Consider the following 21,550-nt stretch of genomic DNA (forward strand, 5'->3'; position numbering starts at 1 on the left):
GAGGAAGAACACTTACAATGTTTTTTTTATTTCTTAGGTTTGTGTAGTATGTTACTGTATAATATAATGATAATTTATGTTTATTTTCCTAAGAAAAACTTCTGAAAATTCAATTTAAAAGTGAACTTCTCTGTGTGTTGAAAAATTAAAAACATTTTTGCTCAAGATACTTTGTTATTTCTCGTTACTGAGTTGACTGATACGTTTTTATTTTCTCATGAAAAGTGCGCAGTTTTTGGTACATTTTTATCTTATCAGATATCTTTTGAGACTGCCGGCTTATTTCTATGTGAGTTTAAAATGGATTATTTTTAAGACGGCAAGTTCTAAGAGGGATAATACTGGCTGTGAGTTAGATGATATAAGTTAGCCTCACCTTCACAGTTAGCTGTAATCCCTCATACTGGTATACATATATGATTCCTTCATAGAAATATATGAAATATTAGTAGTCAATCTGTCTGATATTTCAAGTGCTAACAGAAATTTGTATATCATTGCATATTTTGTACTAAAATCTTGAGGAAAAAATAGTAGATTCCTAAAGGTTGTGAGAATTCTTAAGCTTGTCTGTTTGAATGGATAAATTGCAAAAGTATAATTAGTAAGCCCCCCTCATAGTTACCCATTCAGACATAATCCCCTCTTTCCCCAACCATCCCCTTGAAATAAAAGAAAACACCCCTATGGTCAAGGTTACAGATAAATGATGGGAACTTGACTATTTCTTTGATGTCAATTACCTATTATCTTTAATATCAGTTTGTAGGGTCTGTTCATGGGGGGAGGGGGGGGGAGTATGAAGTTTATAGAAGATTAATTCCCCAAAATACATGACTGATATAATACAGAACAAATAACAAAATTCATATGATAAGTTATGAAACTATTTTATGATTTCATGCAATATTTTCTTGGCAGATGTCAATATAGTTACCTCCTATGCCAAGATGTTCACATCATAAACCTTTGCATTTTGCAATAAAATAGGTATTTGTGAAATCCCATAGATTAGCAACATTTTATGTGGCTGAATTTTGGTATAAAATCTGAATTACCTGGTGACATAAGGCTCTACCTTAAAGTGGTATAAAATAAATTATATACGTGTCATAAAAGAAATGACTGAATGAGAGGGAAAAAAACCTTCGTTTTCATCCTTTTTGAGTACACCACTATTGTGAAAATCTTTCAACAAGATATCTTTGTGGGTGTTTTTTTTACTAGAAAGTTTAAGTTACCAGTACAGTAGTCCCTTTGTTACATGAAAAAGTAACATTTCTGTACAATATAATGTTTTGTGAAAAATTTGAGATTGAAATCTTATGTCGAAAAGATATGAGACTGAATGAAATGAGACTGAATAAAACATGATGAAAAATTTGAGACCAAAACAAAACATGATGAAGAAAGTAAAAGCTATATGGGCAAATCTGTGATTGAATGAAACATGTCAGAAAAATTCTGTTATGTAACAATAAATTGATATTGAACAAAAGCATGACAAAAAAATCCAGTAACTAAACAAAACATGATGAAAGATCTGATACATAACAAAACATCTGAGACTAAACAAAACATGATGAAAAACTTGTTGATTAGCTGGACATGATGAAAAAACGAAACATGAGCTGAAAAAAGCAATATCAATAAACAATGAAACACCAAGTTGAGTTATAAATGATCTCAATAATGGCTGATTTTACTTGTTGTTACTTCTAAAATACCATGCAGAAAGACTTGTGTGATGCCTGTTAATGAAAGACTTAGTGATGAAATCTCCAAATTTCTGTAGTTTGATCCTTTTAAACACTTTGAGCTGTCAAAAACAGAATTTCTTCATCAGAGAACTTTCATCCTTTCTCCCATGATTTATTGGAACGTCTTAGAACAGCGTCTTTTTTATTCAACAAAAAGTTCTAATTTAGTTCTGTTTCCCCCACCGCCAGATTTTTGTCAGAAAGCACACTACGTAATACAGAATTATGAAATGGATTCTGATTGCCAATTTTCACAAGAATTGGGGTATAATTAATACTGTAGAGCATTATAGCCATGTTTTATTGTGTTATTACACGAGAATGAATCATATTACACCATTATTCAGTTGAAACAATAACCAGTGATGATTTCATTATCTGTCTAATGCCATTTTGTGTAATTCTTTAAAAAAAATTCTGTCTATTAAATTATGTAAGGTTGTTAACAATGCTGGTACTGAAAAGTGCATGTTTTTGTTGTTGTTGCAATATTTATGAAACCGCAGTGTTCTCAACAAGCTTTACCTTTGTGTGGTTTTCATCAGATTTGAAGCCAAAAAATGAGAATTATTACATAACTTTAAAAACATGATTGCATTGTTTTGATTTTATTAAACTTTTATTTAGCAATGACTTTATTCTAGCATTTTTTATAGTTTGGAAGTCAAATATTAAAATTCTAAAAGTTTTTATCTTCCGTCTGTCCCCACAATACAGGTCAATGTGGTGGGCATATTTGGCACAAAATATTTGAGGAAATTTTTTCCTTGCATTATATTATGGATAATCATGCTATTTAGCCAGCATTTCTGAGTGTCCTCGCTGAGCTAAGGGCCTGGGGTTTGACTATCCAAAAGTGGAAATCTATATTATTCCAAAAGGACGGGAGTGTTTCTTATTCATTATCTTTAGGTAAAAAGCTGATTTTTTTTCCCGCAGATTTAAAAGCAACAATGTTAACATGTTCCATGTTTAACTTGATTTGTTTCTGAACATATTTAATGTATTAAAATAACAATTAATGTTGTGACCATGCCTCTTAACATTTTTATATAGAAGAATTTTGATATCAAATACATTCAAATAATTTTAACGTTTTTCTCCCTTCTATCAATCTATCTGTTCCTATGTTGTCATATTTCTAGTACAAAAAAAAGAAAGTTTTTAAGAGGGACACAAAACATGAATTCTTAGAACATTATGTGAATGGTCAATTCATGAGGATTTATTTTTGGGCAAAAATTATGCTGACTCTGCCAAATGATTCGGAATTGGGTGACATCACTGCTAAGGTTTCTTAAAATTACAATAAGCTGGGTTTTTTAAACTTTTTATCAGCCAATAATAGCATTAGTTATAGTGCATAATTATCAAAAAACATTTATAATAATTTAGTGCAAAAAGCTATTTCAGTCCATTTAACCATTCTTACTATAATTCTGAAAATGAGTAACTATTATTTTGCAATTTACAATTTACAGAAGTGATAAAAGAAACATATTAGTTGTCATGGTTAATATACCTGTCTGAAACAATAAAGATTTCACAGAGTTTTTATCTGTTAGTCAATATGAATCATTTAATGAATAATGTTCTTCAAGTGGCATAAAATATACATTAAAACCTGTATGTTACAACCAGCTAAAAATACAGTGCTTGATGAACTGTTTGTCCCACAGAGGATATTTAGTTCTTTTGGCAGGTGGTCTGTATATAAAACTTTGGTTTTTTAAAAAAATCTTTTTAAAGGTATAACATACTGTATGGCACTTCATGACAGTTTTATATGTAGATATTTCTATCAGCAACATCTTGTGGTCTTGTAAGTACAGGTTAAGGTAAGTACAGGTTTGACTTTCAAGGCTTGTCAACTTTTTTCTACATTTACAATTGATGAAAAACTTTGGACACCAGTAAGGTTGCAGATGCAAATATTTGTAAGACCAAACTCCAACTTCAATGTTCTGGCCATTTATATATATATATTACACAAATGTATAAAGTAATATTCTTCCCTGGAACATATATATATATAATGATGTTATCAAACCTAAATCATTGGTATCAATAATCACAGCAGAGGTAATATTTTCAAGTTGAATGTTTCATCTAAAGATATCTAAGAACATGTATTTTAACTTAATAAGTTGATGTATTATGAAGATTTAAACAGTTTGTAAGATAAAGATGTAGTGTTGTTTATTGTTATATTTTTTGTGTGTTAAACTGTTGTCTTTATGCAAATGGTTGTCATCATTTTAATTGCCTCAGGTCCCAAAATGTCAAGGCCTTTGAAATTTTTTTATACAGGTATGACAATCTGAACAGTTTTAAGAATTTTGTTGAACTGACTGTACTGTACATTACAGATATTTCTGTGTTTTTGACTGGAACTGTTTCTGATTAATTTTAAGGATTTAAGCTTGATCATATTCGAAGCTATTTGTATAGCTATTTGCCACCTTGTAAAAGCCAGCACTAGGGGGCAGCACCAGGGGGCATGAAAGATATAGCACTTTCATCATTTCTCATAATTACACTCTGTCAAATTTTATTTTTTACCTTTAAACTTGTTATGATTGCTCTTTGCAGATTTTTGGCTTCTATATAATTGTTGCAGTCATTTAATGGCAATGATTACAAAAAGGGTTAAAACAAATTTTAGTATTGTTAAATTAACAGTTTTAAAATATGGAAAAATCAAAATAATTGTTTCCAATGAATATCAGATAATTCAGCACTTGAATTTACTTTTCCTCTGTAGTGTGTTTAAATTGCCTATGATTTGTCAACAGTTTACAGTGCTAGACCAGGCAGGCTGTTTTACAGTTCAAAGCTAAATTTTATTTTATGGACCTAAATTCAATTTTTTTTAAGTTTAGAAGAGTATAGTAGTAAAAATTTAATATACAAAATTAAACCATATCAAGATAATCCTTAGAACCACTTATATCTTGCAAATGAAGACAAAATTCCCTGTTATATTTTTGCCTTCCATTTCCTGAGATAATGTGATAAAATATGAATCTTTAAACATTTTTTTATATATTCACTTTGTATTGATTACAATAAAGCTTTTGTTAACAAGTCAAAAGGATGAATTAATCTGCAAACCACACATTTCCTACTTCAACTTTTAAGTATGTACATGTTTAGATTTCAATGAAGTTTTCTGCGCAGACTGTTGTATACTCGAGACATTTGAAGTCACTGTACATTTCAAGTACACCATTAGATATATGTACCGTCAATATTTGATTGTTTACATTCTATATCTATAAATATTTGTTCCGCTCTTATAAGATGCAATTAAAATGGCGACACCGGTTTTAAAGTCATGTGATAAACTTTGACAGAAATATTGAATTATGATGTATTTATGAATGATTTGTCTGTACATGTCTAAGTCAGTCTGTTGGCCTGCTCTTCTTTGATCTGGGATGATCAATTTTATTTTATGATAATCAATGAGATATTAAAATTTTTCCAGTGAGATATGACTTATATCAATAACTGTTTATTGTGAAAATAAACTTTTGTTGTCAAATGTCAAAAAGATATTAATGATTTCAATATTATTTGATATTCAATAAATTCGTAAATTATTCATGACACAAAGTAGAGAATATTTGAAATTTGAAGAGATAATAATTATACATTAAACTACGATATAAAAAATAAAACAAATAAAACGTACTTCAGAACACAAAATATTATGCTCTTTACATGTTTCAAGATTCCCAGAATTATAATATCTTTATGATTAAAACAGGTATGGTTCATGTGGCATTTTTATACCCCCGCACAACAAAGTTGTAAGGGGGGTATACTGGAATCAGCTTGTCCGTCCGTCCGTCTGTCCGTCCGTCCGGCTGTCCGGCCGTCCGTCCGTCGGTTTTTTCTTGTCCGCCCAATAACTTTAGATTCCTTTGACCCTTAGTCTTCATATTTGGCATGGAGGTTAGTCATGATTAATAGATGACCCCTATTGATTTTGAGGTCACTAGGTCAAAGGTCAAGGTCACAGGGGCCTTGACTTCAAAAAGCTTGTCCGCCCAATAACTTAAGATTCCTTTGACCTACAGTCGTCATATTTGGCATGGAGGTTAGTCATGATAAGTAGATGACCCCTATTGATTTTGAGGTCACCAGGTCAAAGGTCAAGGTCACAGGGGCCTTGACTTCAAAAAGTTTGTCCGCCCAATTACTTAAGATTCCTTTGACCCATAGTCGTCATATTTGGCATTGAGATTAGTCATGATTAGTAGATGACCCCTATTGACTTTGAGGTCACCAGGTCAAAGGTCAAGGTCACAGGGGCCTTGGCTTCAAAAGCCTGTCCGCCCAATAACTTAAGATTCCTTTGACCCACAGTCTTCATATTTGGCATGGAGGCTAGTCATGATAAGTAGATGACCCCTATTGACTTTGAGGTCACCAGGTCAAAGGTCAAGGTCACAGGGGTCTTGACTTCAAAAAGCTTGTCCGCCCAATAACTTAAGATTCATTTGACCCACAGTCTTCATATTTGGCATGGAGGTTAGTCATGATTAGTAGATGACCCCTATTGATTTTGAGGTCACTGGATCAAAGGTCAAGGTCATAGGGACTTTGACTTCAAAAAGTTTGTCCACCCATTAACTTAAGATTCCTTTGACCCACAGTCTTCATATTTGGCATGGAGGTTGATCATGACTATAAGGTGACCCCTATTGCTTTTGAGGTCAATGGGTCAAAGGTCAAGGTCACAGGGACCTTGACAAAAAAAAGCTTTTCTTCTCAATTGCTAAAGAATGTCCTGTCCGCAATGTATTGATTTTGACATTTTCACATTTGAAGCATGTAGAATACATAACTTAGCAATGCACTGGCTTAGTAACCTCAGATTTGGCAGGGAGGTTGTCATTGAGCTCTAAATGGCCACTGTTGATTCTGACAGAGTGGTATGCGGGGGTATTCACGCCATGATAGTGGCAGTTCTAGTTAGTCCAGCAGGGCTTGGTTGAAATTGCATTGGAAATAATTATGATTATTACCAATAAATATACCAATTTCTATGTTAACTGCTTCATTGTTAGGGGTTTCTATTTTAACCAAACAGGGTGCTTAAATCCTCCTAGGCTGTCTGACTAAAGAGATAAATTATCTATTTTATTTCTACAACAATAATTGTCCACAACAATTCCAGTTTCTAGTTCTGTTGAACAATACAATATAACATTCTGGTGAAATAAAGAATTCAGTGTAAAGTCATACAGCTGTCAAATAAGCGAAGCTATAGTCACATTTTGCCTATGATTAATTTTTGATTACTTAATAGAGAGTATTTATTGTTCTTAGAGCATTGTTTTAATTATTCAATAGAAAACAAACTGTAGCATTTCTATGTAAACATGTGATGATATGGTGAAACCTTTGATGTTTTCATCTATTATTTAAGACATAGCATTTACTATCCATCGATTTAAACACACCTGTCAATAACCTGGGCATGCCAGTGAAATATAACATTTAGTTTCCTGTCTGTTTAACAGATCTATTCATGATTTTTGTTTCCTTACTCCTTAATTTGTTTTATGCAGTTTTTCTGGCTATATTAGATGGCTTAACAAAAATAAGAAGATTGGAATAACAAACTTCTAGAGAAAATTGAGCAAAACATGATGTTCATTAATTGCATGATTTCCTATAAGAATGTACTTCTAAAACAGAGGTGTTTTTAGAAATAAGCTCATAATGCTTCGAATTATTTTTATTTCTAATTATTTGTGTCTATGTGGTGGAGAGCTTTTTTGTTTTGAAATTTGTTTTAAATAACATAGTATGACAGATTTCATAAATTGTTCCTTAATGATTTTTAATGGACTGGCTCATAGAGGAGTCTTATAAGGTACAAGCTGATTTGGCTGTCATTATTTTGTCGACCATTTATAGGTTGAAGTTGACATGAATACAGCACTTTTGTAAAGATTACAATCTTTAATTAGCTGCTTGTATAAGAACCTTAGTACCCTGCTGCCAGTATAGAATAGAACAACTGGCTTCAGGGTGACAGTTTAAGACAGTTTATAGACAAATGAGTTTCTTCTGAACAGTTACCCAAAAGCTGCATACAAGTAATCCCATTTGAGATTGTATAGTGACAAACAACTCATTCATAATGGCAATAAAATGACATCATAACTATCACTGGTGCAAACACATTTAGAAGAATACAAAAATGCTTTCTTCTGTTTTAAGCTGACGGGGAATCTCAAGTTGTACCAGATTTAATATGGAAGGCTATAATGCATGTTTAACACCATTAACTGACAAACAAGGCTGAAATACTGTGATTAAATATCCTCTTTTTCCACTGAAAATATAGATTGCCATTTCAACTCAACTTCATGATCCTATAGTGTTTGTATCATCAGTGTCTGTTGATGTGTTTTAGGTAAAAAGTTTTTGATATAAAAAGTATTTTTAGACAGTATTTTTAGACAGTATTTATTTCTAAGACAATATATACAAAACATAACTCTCATACGGTTTTTGTAGCATAAATTAATAATGTTGTAACAGAATAATAGAATCTTAATTAATGTTTCAGCAATTAATTTGAATGTCTTAATTTACATTACATATAAAACAGGTGCTTTTTTTGTATATGTTTTACGAACTGTATGATATATATGTTTGTGTGTGTATCTTAATACTTTGTGTTTAGTAAACAAATGTTTAAGTAATAAAATATTATCAAGAATCAGTGTTGGGTCTTGGATGTTGAAGACTTCTAACAGCTGCCAGTATATATATTTCTAATCATTAGGACCAATTCTCACTGATTTAATTTAATGTATTTATTGTTCTTGGCTTTAATGTGAAATAAATAACCTGCAGGTTTGCTTCACAATTAGACACAAGAGTGATTCAAATAACTTACAGGTTTACTTCACATTTGGACACAAGAATGATACAAATAACTTACAGGTTTACTTCACATTTGGACAGTCTGTCATTGATTCAAATAACTTCCAGGTTTACTTCACATTTGGACACAAGAATGATACAAATAACCTACAGGTTTACTTCACATTTGGACTCTCAGCCATTGATTCAAATAACTTACAGGTTTACTACACATTTGGACTCTCAGCCATTGATTCAAATAACTTAAGGTTTACTTCAGATTTGGACTCAAGAATGATTCAAATAACCTGCAGGTTTGCTTCACAATTAGACACAAGAGTGATTCAAATAGCTTACAGGTTTACCTCACATTAATGGACTTAAGAATGATTCAAATAACCTACAGTTTTAAAGCTTCACAATTTGACTTGAGCCATTGATTCAAATAAATGAAAAGTTTTCTTGATTCTTCTTGTCCTGCTTCTTTAACACATGATCACAGAAAATGTGTGACTGTTGTGATGACTCGTTTTCCCCTATTTATTTTATTTCTCAACAGTGCAGGCCATAATGTATGCCCATTCTAAAAAGAGTGGAGTGGGGGGCTTACCATGTCAAAATTATTATATGATAGACAAATGGTCCAATTTTATATTTGGAACTGCTCAGTGAATGAGATAATACAGGGTACTGTAATTGGGTTCTCTGTCATACTCTGTCATAAGAAACTTCCTAAAACTTTGGTATGACTGATTTTTGCAAATAGGAACCCAACAGTATAGAGTTTTAGTGAATTTTGCCCACATAATTGACCCAACAGTATAGAGTTTGATCTATGCAACATTGGGTACTGGCTGAACATACTCTCTGTTAATAAAACCATTACAGCATGTAAGGATGATAGCAGTTCATATATATCAATTTCATCATCTCAATTTTAAGATATTGGAATTCATTTTACAAGCATTTATTGTCAGTATATTTATAGAGATAATAAGTTGATATTAATTATTCATAAATAGATCATGTATGCTATTGATTATTCTATTATATTAAATGATAACCGTGCAAGAATTGATTATCTAAATGTACAAAATTGATGGTAATTATGAGCAGTGATTCTGTCTTAAATAATAATTTATTTCAACGCAATATTGTCATAACTGAAAACCCTCCTAATGAAGCTCAAATCATTTTGTCTCAAACCTTCACTAATACTGTATTTCTGTTATTTTATGTCAATGAATTCAAAGTAAAAAGTACTTCAGTTTTGCATCAAAAAATCCCTTGATTTTATACAGTCATGAATGTGAACATTTTTAAATTATACTCCAGAGTATCATGAATTGTCTTTTTCTAAACTTAATCTCTCAACATGAGGATAAAATAGAGGGAAATGAGTTTCATCTCCAGCATCCTTTGTGGCACATTCTGGGCATGATTGGTTTAAATTCAAACTACAAAGTAATGAACATTTCTTGTAATATAAATCCAGATTAATTTCCTAAATCTATGTAATTACCGATATTTTTTTGTCATTTCTAATGTCTCATGTTTTGTTCTTTTGTTACACAATTACCTTTCATATGATTTTTTTGCATGTATGTTATTTCTATGGAATGTTTGTTTCATATTTGAGGTTTACAGTTCTCTTAATCTGGTTCTCCTGTTTCAAGATTATTTGACAACATCTGGTCATTTGTCTCCCCCTGATCCAATGATCTAAAGTAATATCAGAAACAAAAGCCATATATTTATATATACTAATAATGTTTCATAAAGTGGTCAGAGGTTATTTTAATGTTATAACATTGTTGATTGTAATTTTATGCAATCATAAATAGAAATCAAGCACACCATCTGCAACATGTGTGTATTTTTGTAATCAATAAAGCCACCATTGTTTACAAAGACACAAAGATTCAATATTGCCCCAAAGAATAGTAAATAAACCCAACTGATAGGAAATTGGAGATGATTAAATTGATTTAATCAAGTTGTAAAATGATTTACTGCAAAGTGTAATAAATTTGTGTTTGAACATGTCATGGTAATTTGTAAGCTTTACAATATTCTCTGCAATATGACAGTTTCAACAATGGGGATAGAACACAGATAGAAAAAATATAAATGCATGATAAATGGATATATAGTATATTATTTTGGTCCTCCAATTACCTCAGATCACAATGCAAATCCTTTAGAAAGTAACTTGTTAAGGAATAGAGAATCCTTTTTTGTATGGGAGAGGTTGTTGGCTTGATTACCAGCTGCCCGGGCAGTCCACATACCAATGTAACTGATGCTTGCAGTTTGATCATTGTAGAACTTGCTGAAAAGTGCTTGTTAGTCTTCACTGTGTTAATATATAATATGACTTGAGTGAAATACCATGACAGTATGTAATTCATACATGTGAACTCTCCCACACTTTTAGCGGGAGACTCCTACTTTCTGCAGCCATATTCAAAGAATTTTCTTAAAATAAGGGGTATTTTCACAAATTAAAGAAATCTCCCTATTTTTGATGTCATAACTTCCTTCTTTGTTTATTATTACAAATTCTAAAATCTCCCTCTTTTTTAAGAAAATCTCCCACTTGATCATCGAAAAAAGTTCAGATGTATGTGTTAAATCAGTAAGTTTGACACTGTTGTTCTCCAGCAAGTGTTCACATAATAGAGGCCAGTGTCCTTAAAGTTGTGTTGAAAGAATGTTTAAAGAAATGCTTAAGTGCATATAAACAAACAAACAAAAACAAAAGCCTAACTAGAATTTAAACCAAGCATCAATCTGTTCTCATTTCAATAAAGATAAACAAAATTGGATAAATTTGTGCAGCTTAGATAACAAATTTATATGGGAATTTGACATTTTCATAGAAGTATATTGTCTCAATTTTTTAAGGCAGTAAAAAATTCCAGACACTTACTTATTTCTCAGAAATAAATCAGAAGCAATTAATTTTAACTCACACAATTAAATACATTTTTTATTGACAGAAGAATCTAAATAAGAAAGAGAAGATATTTAAGTATTTCTTAAGAGTTCCTGAAAAATGTTTTATAATTTGTCATTCAGTGAAAAATGGAGAGAATACAGTAATTTTACTGGATTCAGTGGTATAATGGTCAAGGTCACTGACTTCGAATCCCAGGACCATCACTGCTGTGGTTTGGAATCCAATCAGTGTCTTTCAGAATTCTTAATGATGACAAAACCTTATGTGTCAGCTAGTATAACTGATCAGTTAGTTCTTCTCTTATGCCAACGCATGAAATAATACATGAATATGCACCTGAGATCATCCTTGGAAAGTCACTATGTGACCATCGCAGTGTAGGTAAATAAAACTCAATCAAATCCCAGCAAAATTTACATTACTAGACCAGTAAAAAACACATATTGAAAGTAATATCTATAATCATAGAAAGTTCACATTTATTCAATTATAAAATTACTGTTATGAGATGCCATTTATAAAGTAAGTGCCACTTTTCTCCATTTCCAAGAACTTCTGGTTTTAAAGAAACAGGTTTTGCTGTATTTTATTGACTTGTGTTTTTGCATGTGTCAGGCTGAGGAAGTATGTGGGTTTGGTGGGTGCCCTGTCTAAGTAAAATGCAAAACTCCATCTGGAGGATGTCAAAATTTCATGACCCTCCCCCTCTCTTGTATGTAATCTAAATGTTTTTTACCTACCTGAAGAAATTACCAACTGTTTCCATTTTATGACATTTTTTTTTCGTTTATCCCAAGGAAGAGTATTATATACAAGTTTGACTATAATTGTTATTTTGTTTACTTTGAGTAAGTTTGTCTTCTTTGAGTTTGTCGGTAGAAATATTAAAATGAGACAAAATGCAATTAAATATTTGATGTGCTGTCGTGTAAATGTAGAAATTTTGTAATAAAGAATCTATCAAAACGAAAATCTCCGCTCAGAAGCTTTCAAGGAAGGCTCAAATGAACACAGACATGCCGGATGAAAGCTCTTTGTGACATTGATGTTTTAAAATTACTTCCCCCTGTTTGTGTCCGACATATAGAGATGGTTTTATAATTTTCAGTCATTACATTCAACATAACAAAATTGATCAAGATTTAAATTACGATTTAATTATTATGATTCTCAAAATTGTTGCCTTCTTCGTCATGGAGTCAACTTTAGTGTTACTTTTGCTTTATATTTCTTCTTATGAATATAACTGATTCTGTATCGTATTTTAATAATCAAGTGTGTCTTATGTTTTTCCCCCCATCAGATTTGATTGTTTTAAAAACAAGAAACTTTCATTTTTGTTCACTTTTAATAATGGAAGGTATTTTCACGGTATCACCTGGGAACAAATTTCCCAAAAATGGGATGTATATATAATTTTTTCCAAATTTATGTCAGGGAACTTTTATTGACATTTTCCCAAAATAGCTGGCAAGGGTCTTGTAATGTGAATCAGAGTGGTTATAAAAAATAAAATATTGTTTCTGGTTTTGAATAATTGTGATGTAGACATTGTATGATTTCAGAAATGATTGACATAGCAACAGATTAAACATTTAAAGTTATTACATTGCCAAGTTTCATGTCACATTTTTCATTCTTCTGGAATAATGTTAATAATTATGTTCTGATTTATATATCATAGCATCCTTAATAAAGTAGAAACAAAACTAAGTAGATGAAGAACTTATAAACATTTATATAAAGTATACACTTATATTTACATCACACATTTATTTATTCCTCTATAATAGTACTTTATAATTGATTCATGCATGTACATTTTGTTTGGCATAAAGTCACACTACATCGATTGTGTCATCAATAAATTTAACAAAATTAGCACTAACAGACAAGCTAAAGGAGCATCATAGATAAAGAACTCTTGAACACATCTCCTGCAGGTCATTATCCAAAATTTCCCTGGACGTATTTCACACGTCTATCGATACTTCCATCTTTCTCGTTAGGTTCTGTTGCATGAAGTTCGTAGCCTGTTTTATGTCGCAAATGTCTCCCGAGAGAGTAACTCTGTCAAATACAGTTTCACAAATTCCAATGAATGAATTCACATGTTGCCTTTATTTATTCGGTATTTACTGAGAAATTGTTTATTACTGGGAAGACCGTGTCAAATTGTATGAACAGCATTGCCTGTTTAGGGTCTATTTTGCGGGTTTACGGTCCACCGGGACAATTTTGCGGTAGACATAGCTATGTAGTTCTGCCTATACATAAGATGATAAGCTTTTAAATTGAATGTATATATGAGGCGACTTCCTACGTCTTTTCAAACGAGGTGGGTTTTTGTTGTTGTTTTTTCCTCAAGATTATTAATGTAGTCATTGTTTTCATACAGGACAGATTCAGTAGGAAACTTGAATATTTTGTAATTTCATATTTCCATTGTAGAAGAATGATGCAGTATATATTTTAACAGAATTCATTTTAGTTTGATTTTGTGAAGAAAGCTATGAGCCTATACTCTCTAATAGGTTCCTGGAACCAACCAGTACTGAGCAATGAGTGTAAAATTTCATGCTCAAAAGAACAACGGCTTGCCCCTGACGGGGTATAAACCCATACACGTAGAGATCCTGAATAGTTTGATGTGTTAACCACTTGTCCATGCTGCCACTAAAAGTATTAAACTTAATAACAGAAATTAAACAATGATGTTAATTAATATGGTAGTAATGTATGATATACATGTAGACATTCAATGAAACCAAATTACTTATTACATTATTATTTTTATTGCTTTCATTGATTGTAATAGACCTATGTATATATATTGTTGTATATTTTATCTTTTTCATCATCAAATCAATCACAATAATACAGTAGGAAAAAATCTATGATAATATGTTAATTCTGCTGGATTATTAAATTTAATTGGGTTGTTATGATACCATTAACATTTTTTAAAGCTGAAAAAATTAGATATTTCACTCCTATCTTCCATTCTTGACCAGTACTTTCAAATATTCAATTTTAATTTAAATAACATTTAGTTAAAACAATAAGATAGATGTTTTAACGTATCCCTGCATACTGCTATAATGACATATTTTTTGTGACTGTCTCAGGTCTATAACATAATTAGGTGACAGACATCGTTAAATTTCAAGAGACATCTAATTAAAGCTGAAAAACATTTTCAGGAGATCTTCACTATTATTAGATTTACATAATTTGTTATTGCCTTGAGTTTTGTCAATGTTGGTATCGTTCTACAAAAAAAAAAAACAGATTAAAGACAAGCTGGCATCATGTTTACAAATACGCTAATTTACAAATCGTTGAGCAATTACATCTCCATTTTTTTCTCCAATATTGATGACCGTTTGAAATTGTTTGAGGACCCATTTATCAGTCATGTTTATGGTAATCCAAGATAATTCTAACTATATAGACCGCATGGCCTTTAGCTATTATTTGTGTCCATTTATACATTTGTAAGAATGTTACAGGCTTTATGACTTTATCGTCACCGTGATGTTGTGGTGCAATCAATAGCCTGATGCTAGGCAGACTTTCGTTCAGCCACTTTGAATAATATTGTTTAACGTCAAGCAATATTCCAGTCGTATCAAACTTTTTTCTCGTTATTTAACAATTTATCCCCAAATCAACTGGCTTCGCGTTATTTATCGCTTTTCTTACATAAGCTTACTGAAAGTACACAGGACAAAAAACCTAGCTTTGACAATCATCGTTGGACTACAAAAAATAATGGAGGGTATCCTTTAGTGAAAGAAGTGCGAAGTAGCCGGATAAAAGATCTTGTTTTTAAACAACTGCTTGAGAGTTTAAGTCATTCATTTATGTACTTAAACAGTTGGGCGATCATTTTTGCCTTTTACCATAAAATAACTAACATACTTTTGTATTATCGGAAGAAGCAGACGGACAATTTTAAAACATACTGGATAAAGAGTGATAAGAGGACAAAACGATAAAGGTTAATCCGCGTGTTTTAATTGGATGATTTGACAATAAGTTACAAGTGGTAAACGGCTAATTGGTGAAAAAAAAATTTCTTTTTCGTTTGTTTACATTTCATTGTGTACATTTTGATGTTTGGAGGTTTTTTGTACTATTGATATCGAGATTAAAATCAACCTGTGTGAATTTCACAGGTCGTCAAAGCCGACAACTAGTAAAGAAAAACCATTAATGGAATTAACCAGGAACACCATTTACGGTTGACTGTTTGATTATATTACATATATTGGTATTATTGGGTAGTCAGGTTTGTATACATTGGTGGCGTGTTTAGTGCGAGATTTCACAGTCGTTGTCAGTTGACTCTTTGATTTGATTACAACAGACATATTTTATGCGACTTTGACACGTTTTGGTGCTAATTTCCCAAATAGATGTAATTACCATTAAGGGATATTTTTTTCTTCTGTCTTTTTGGACCATTGGACCATATTTTTAATCAATTGTGATAATTACTGTTATGCTTATTTTTTGGTCCTAAGATGCTGAATTGTTCTTGGAAAATTAGACTTCCTGTTGATACTGTGTTGGAATGTATTATTCGGGGGAAGTTTGCCCAGAGATGAAAATTCGAACTGAGGTTCCTAACAGCGGTCTTTCTGTACTATACCATCCATACCTTAATCATGTAAGTAAAAATACTAATTTTGCATCATATTCATTACCTTATTTTTTCAATCTTTTTTGTTAAATAAAAAAAGACATAGTAATAATATACTTTTAGATGACAGTTTGTTTCTTTATCTACATCTATATTTTCTATTTTACTTCCCTATTACAATTCTAACATTCAAGGTAGGTCAGTGTTGACATGTGTTAGATATTTCAAAAATGTGTTGGAAGTATGTCACTGATATGTTTCATACATTGAATTCAAAAGTTTCAATTTTCTTGTTTGTTGAAAACAAGATTTATCTCCCCTTGTGTTTCTGTGCCTGAGCTATAATATACATGAAGAAAAAAAAGGTAACTTTTAGATGAAGTATGTTCTACCTATAGGGTATGCTACTTCTTGTTTACTGCACATAAATAGCAACTTCAAAGTCTTGTTTATGTATCATTCAGGGCAGAATACTTTTGTCATAACAAAATAACATCTTTTATTCTCTCTATTAACCTGTGAGTTTTCTTCAATAATTGTATGTAATTATTTAGAGGTGGATTTTCATAGAAGTTATCAATAAGTCCTGCCACATGTTACCTAGCCATGTGGCTCTATAATACCTTCACATTGTTGTGTATATTTTTTGTTTTTGTGGCAAACAAGTTAAAAGTTTTGCGGAGATTAGTAACATATGATGTATACAAAATCGGATTATTGTAATTCTGTTTTTATATGCTATTGACTTTTATCTTTCATGATTGAATGTATCACCATGTTGCTTCTTTTATTCATACAAGTTTGGTCACAATCGAGACTGTTTTCATTACTGATTATCACCGTTGATCAAATGCTTTAAGGGTTTATCGTCATAATTATTTAACCTTCGATACAATGTTTTGGACAGACTGCCTTTTCGGATTCGACATTTTCGCTACCCTCGGGTGTTGATCATAATCAGAGTTCAGTTGATCGTAGTATTTATCAATATTTTCACTTTTTAAAGTAAATAAAAGTAAGGTGAAACCTGATTGAAAAATAACTCTGTCTTTTTTTCCTTTAGACACATTTTCACCTGTTTGATAAATTGATGAATTTATCCGTGGTTGCATTTATAAAAGAAATTTTTTCTCGCATTGATGGTTTTATATGTGTGTTTAGAATTTCATTCCTTTTCTTAAGTTCTTTGATAAATGTGCCCACTCGCCAGTCTATTGTTCAATGTGTATAAAAACTCTTGGCAGGTTTATTTATACGATATCATATCACTGTATTTGCGAACATCACATATATAGACTCTTAATTTCAATAGGATATTGTGATAAATGTTTAATTTAACGTTCGTATATAGTCTGTATAGTGGTGTTCAATTGGATCTTTTAATGGACTGAAATCTTAATCTACCACGATAAAAAGTGAATATATTACCGTCTTTTTTCTGTTCGTGCATAAACTTGTTGATTTACATACTTCTATTTTAAGTTAGTTTCTTTGTTACTGACCTAAGTTATTTAGCTAAATTCAATATTTTCTTCAATTTGGGTATGCATAAATTATTCATAGGGCATTTGATTTGATTATTGTTAAGACGAGAAATAAGATATATGCGTTAAAATATAACCAGTTGTTTACATCGACATGAAATCTGAAGCTTCATCCCTCCTAAACTTATTATCATAAACACAATACACCTAGTTACACATATACACTCACTATTTTAATTTGCTTCAAAGAAAATTTTTTTCTTTTCTGTTACTAGGCTATATGTGGTGGGGGGGAGATAAATTTTTGATAGTGTACTATCTCAGTCCGCTTAAACTGACACTTATATTATCATGGTATGTCATGTGTTTATATAGGACCTCTTCATTTTTAAACCAAATATAAAAAGTACTACAGATTCAGTCATATGGTAAAAAACGGTGGAGAGAAAGGAAAACTGGATTAAATCAGATATTACCTTTCATAAACTATTCACGCTTTTCTTCTTTGGGATTTTCTTACTCAATAGATGATTTAATAAAAGAAGAAAAACAAGAAAAAAACAACAGTTTTATGAGTTGTTTATATATAAAGGAGAGGATTTCGGATATAAACATTGTAATATAAGACTATGATAAAGCAAGTTAAATCTTCAGGAGCACAATATCACCCATATTTAATGGTAAGTTCACTCTTAACTTACACTTTAATATAGGTCAACTTTTATTGAAAAACACTTTAAAAAGTTTATCACATAAATCAAGCTGTTTGTTTAGGGGTGTATTTTCACAATGTGTTGTGATGGCTGACTATGTTCTATAAAAGCAGAAGTGTTCCAAATGAGCTTTTTTACCCATGATGCAACATGTGCAGTCTGCTTTAATACATGTACATTAAATTGTATCCAAAATATTTTCAGTGGATGAAATAAAAGTGTGTATATACATGTATATATATATATATATGTGTGTGTGTGTGTTTCTACCAAAAACATTATTTTATACTGTTTGATTTAATAAAGAGTTCAGTCATCATTTAGTAACATTAAAATAAGACATGTATATTTCATATGAAATAAACATTATCTACTCTGAATGGAATCCAAGTCATTATGAAATAACCAAACCTGTGGTTAAAAATACATGACATTTGATGAAAACTTATATTTTATTTATATGAAACAATGAAGACTGTGAATGTTAAAAACTTCAAAAATAGAAAGGTAAATTTTCTATTTGGTAAAAAGTGTTCTTACACCATCAAAGACAACCTGTCAAATTGTATAATTAGATAATGAAAGGCCTTGATGGATCATATAATTACATTTGTTCAATATGTCTTCATTTAAAACTGTATAAATATTTGATTTATTGTTTAGAATGCAGTATAAAATTAGCAATATTGGTCGCTTTTCTGTTTGGACATGTATAAAACATAAATTATTATACACGTTTTTGTCTTATTGTTTCATGACAAGGTCATTTTCAAATCTCATAAAATTTGCTGGAAATGTACAAAAAAGTATGTTTTTCTGTCATATCAGCTCTTGAATGGGATTTTGATGTGGTGAAGGTATCCAGCTTGATTCACAGACAGTTGATTGGTTCTAGTCTAGGGGGCCTGCTCATACCTGAAGATTACCTGGTGACTTAAATTAAAAACCCTACAATAGTAACTAACTTGGAGGTTTTAAGATTTATTATATTCAAATGTCAAACAGATATATTTATAGAAGTCGCTTATTTTCAGTAATGACAACAGGCAGATAACTCACAGACAGGTTATTTATATTGAGATAAATTATGATGACAGAAAAATTAGAAACATGGATAATTATGAGCTATTTATAATGCTAATGATTGAATATCTGTTATTTCCCTTGAATGATAAAAGAAGCTTTCGGATACCTGCAAGATGGAAGAAAAGCCGGTGTTCTAATGTAATGTTTCCACATATGATACATAGCATTGTTGGCATATGCCTTGTTTCTGTTGCCAAAACATTACATTTTTCAGTAACATTCTGTTATTTGTGAATGAAAACACTAAAACCATTTGTCAAACAGAACCTTGGCCTTTAGAGTAATTCTCAGGTATAATACATACAAGGCATGACAGGTGGGGTATTTCAACCTCTTACAAAATACAATTCTCTTTAATTACATGCATAAATTTAAAAACTTTGTTGGTTTACATCTGTGTTGCATTGTCTTTATTTGCCAGGATTTAGGAGTGTGATTTGAGAGATGTGATGGTGTGATTTGAGGGAAGAGAAGTGAGGGTATAATTTGAGAGAAGAGACGGGAGGGTATGATATGAGGGAATAGAGGTGAGGATTTGATTTGAGAGAGGGGAGGTAAGGGTGTGATTTTGGATAGGGGAGGTGAGGGTGTGATTTGAGGGAAGAGGTGAGAATGTGATTTGAGGAAAGAGAAGTGGGTGTGATTTGAGGGAAGAGAGGTGGGGATGTGATTTGAGGGAAGAGATGTAAGGATTTGATTTGAGAGAGGGGAGGTATTAGGGTGTGGTTTCGGATAGGGGAGGTATACAACTGCAGCTAGAAGGTAGCCTATTCGTACAAAAAACAGAAGGGTTTGCATGTAGATATATGAAGTGCAAATACAAGAAAAAAATGTATGGATACATTTGGGAGAATTTAGAGGCTGATCAGTGATGAAGGGTTTTTAATTAAAAAAAAAACAACTCATTTTTCCACTTTAAGTCAAGCATTACATAATTAGATACAAATTAAGGTTTTCTGTTTTGTTTTAGATATAATGATTATTATACCATTATAAATAGAAGTAATTGTTAAGCTTTATATTTATTATTTTAAAGAAACAGGAAATGACTGCTTGTAATTTAATTCATTGACTTTTAAACAATGGCAGTTCTAAGAAAGGATCTCATGTTCAATTATGATAAGAGGGGAGGTGTAAATATTTTATTTTTTACATATCTTATATCTTTGTTACATCATATTTAGTAAAATGAATTTTTTTTAGCTAACATTAGATTAAATATGGCACCTTCATTCAAAATTCATAAATTTGTATTTTTGAAACCTGTTTGTTCCATTACACTGTTCACTAAAATAAAATATTATGTCCTCTGTTGCATGCATGACTTCATTTTTACAATAATTTCATAATTAAAAATTTATTCATTCGTTTTTACTTACTTAACACTTTATGCTGTATTATAAACATGCATTTGCCATTTGTTGAAGGGGGATATTTTGTTGTGTTTGCTTATACACTTGGCAAACTGAAAATTTTATTACCCATGGTGGGCCTTTGATTTATTTGTTTAAAGAGGGTGGGTTCTATTGTACATAATGTTTATAGGTTATTGATCTAAAATACAGATAGTGGTTCCCTGTGCTTAAGATATTACAATGTTTGTAAATGGGAATCAGTCTTAGAATAGGGCAATTTGATTGGACAAGATAATCTAAATTTATGTCTTAGAGTTGAGCAATGGAACTCCAGAGTTTGAAACTGAGCCTTTCAGTTGATATCATAGTAAAAATGAAGTTGCTTTCCGTGGCTTGTTTTTTATGTACCCATTTGGGCCAAGGGTAATATAGATTGTCCCTTGACTGTTCATCAGGCTGTCCTTCTGTCGACAGACAAAGCAGTGGAATGCTTGGGCATCCATGAACTGTTTTAGTTAAAAAGACAAGCTTTGTGTTTTAATTTCTAAGTTAAAATTGACCACATTATTTTTGTCTCTTGAATAAGATTTTTGTATGAAAAAACTGTTGAGTTTCTATGAAACATGATAATTATTATATCATAGTTCTAAA

The 21,550-nt window shown here is 31.3% G+C and overlaps 1 protein-coding gene across 18 annotated transcripts in view; it reads left to right on the forward strand.

The window, feature by feature from the left end:
* Positions 1-21,550, forward strand: part of LOC132759567 (RNA-binding motif, single-stranded-interacting protein 1-like) — a 148,932-nt gene that overhangs the window by 48,563 nt on the left and 78,819 nt on the right. For 2 of the 18 annotated variants that reach the window (XM_060751368.1, XM_060751369.1), the window contains exon 1: positions 15,481-16,288. The exons of 5 other annotated variants lie outside the window; for them this stretch is intronic. In XM_060751368.1, the coding sequence (XP_060607351.1) occupies positions 16,193-16,288 (96 nt within the window). In that variant the 5' untranslated portion in view covers positions 15,481-16,192. Of the gene's footprint in view, positions 1-15,454; positions 16,289-18,092; positions 18,426-21,550 lie in introns of those variants that run through there. 11 more of the 18 variants (XM_060751360.1, XM_060751362.1, XM_060751358.1 and 8 more) reach the window with 11 other exon arrangements.

Source organism: Ruditapes philippinarum, unplaced genomic scaffold, assembly GCF_026571515.1.
Source record: "Ruditapes philippinarum isolate M1 unplaced genomic scaffold, ASM2657151v2 ctg846_1_1_1_1, whole genome shotgun sequence".
Classification (NCBI taxonomy): Eukaryota; Metazoa; Mollusca; class Bivalvia; order Venerida; family Veneridae; genus Ruditapes; species Ruditapes philippinarum.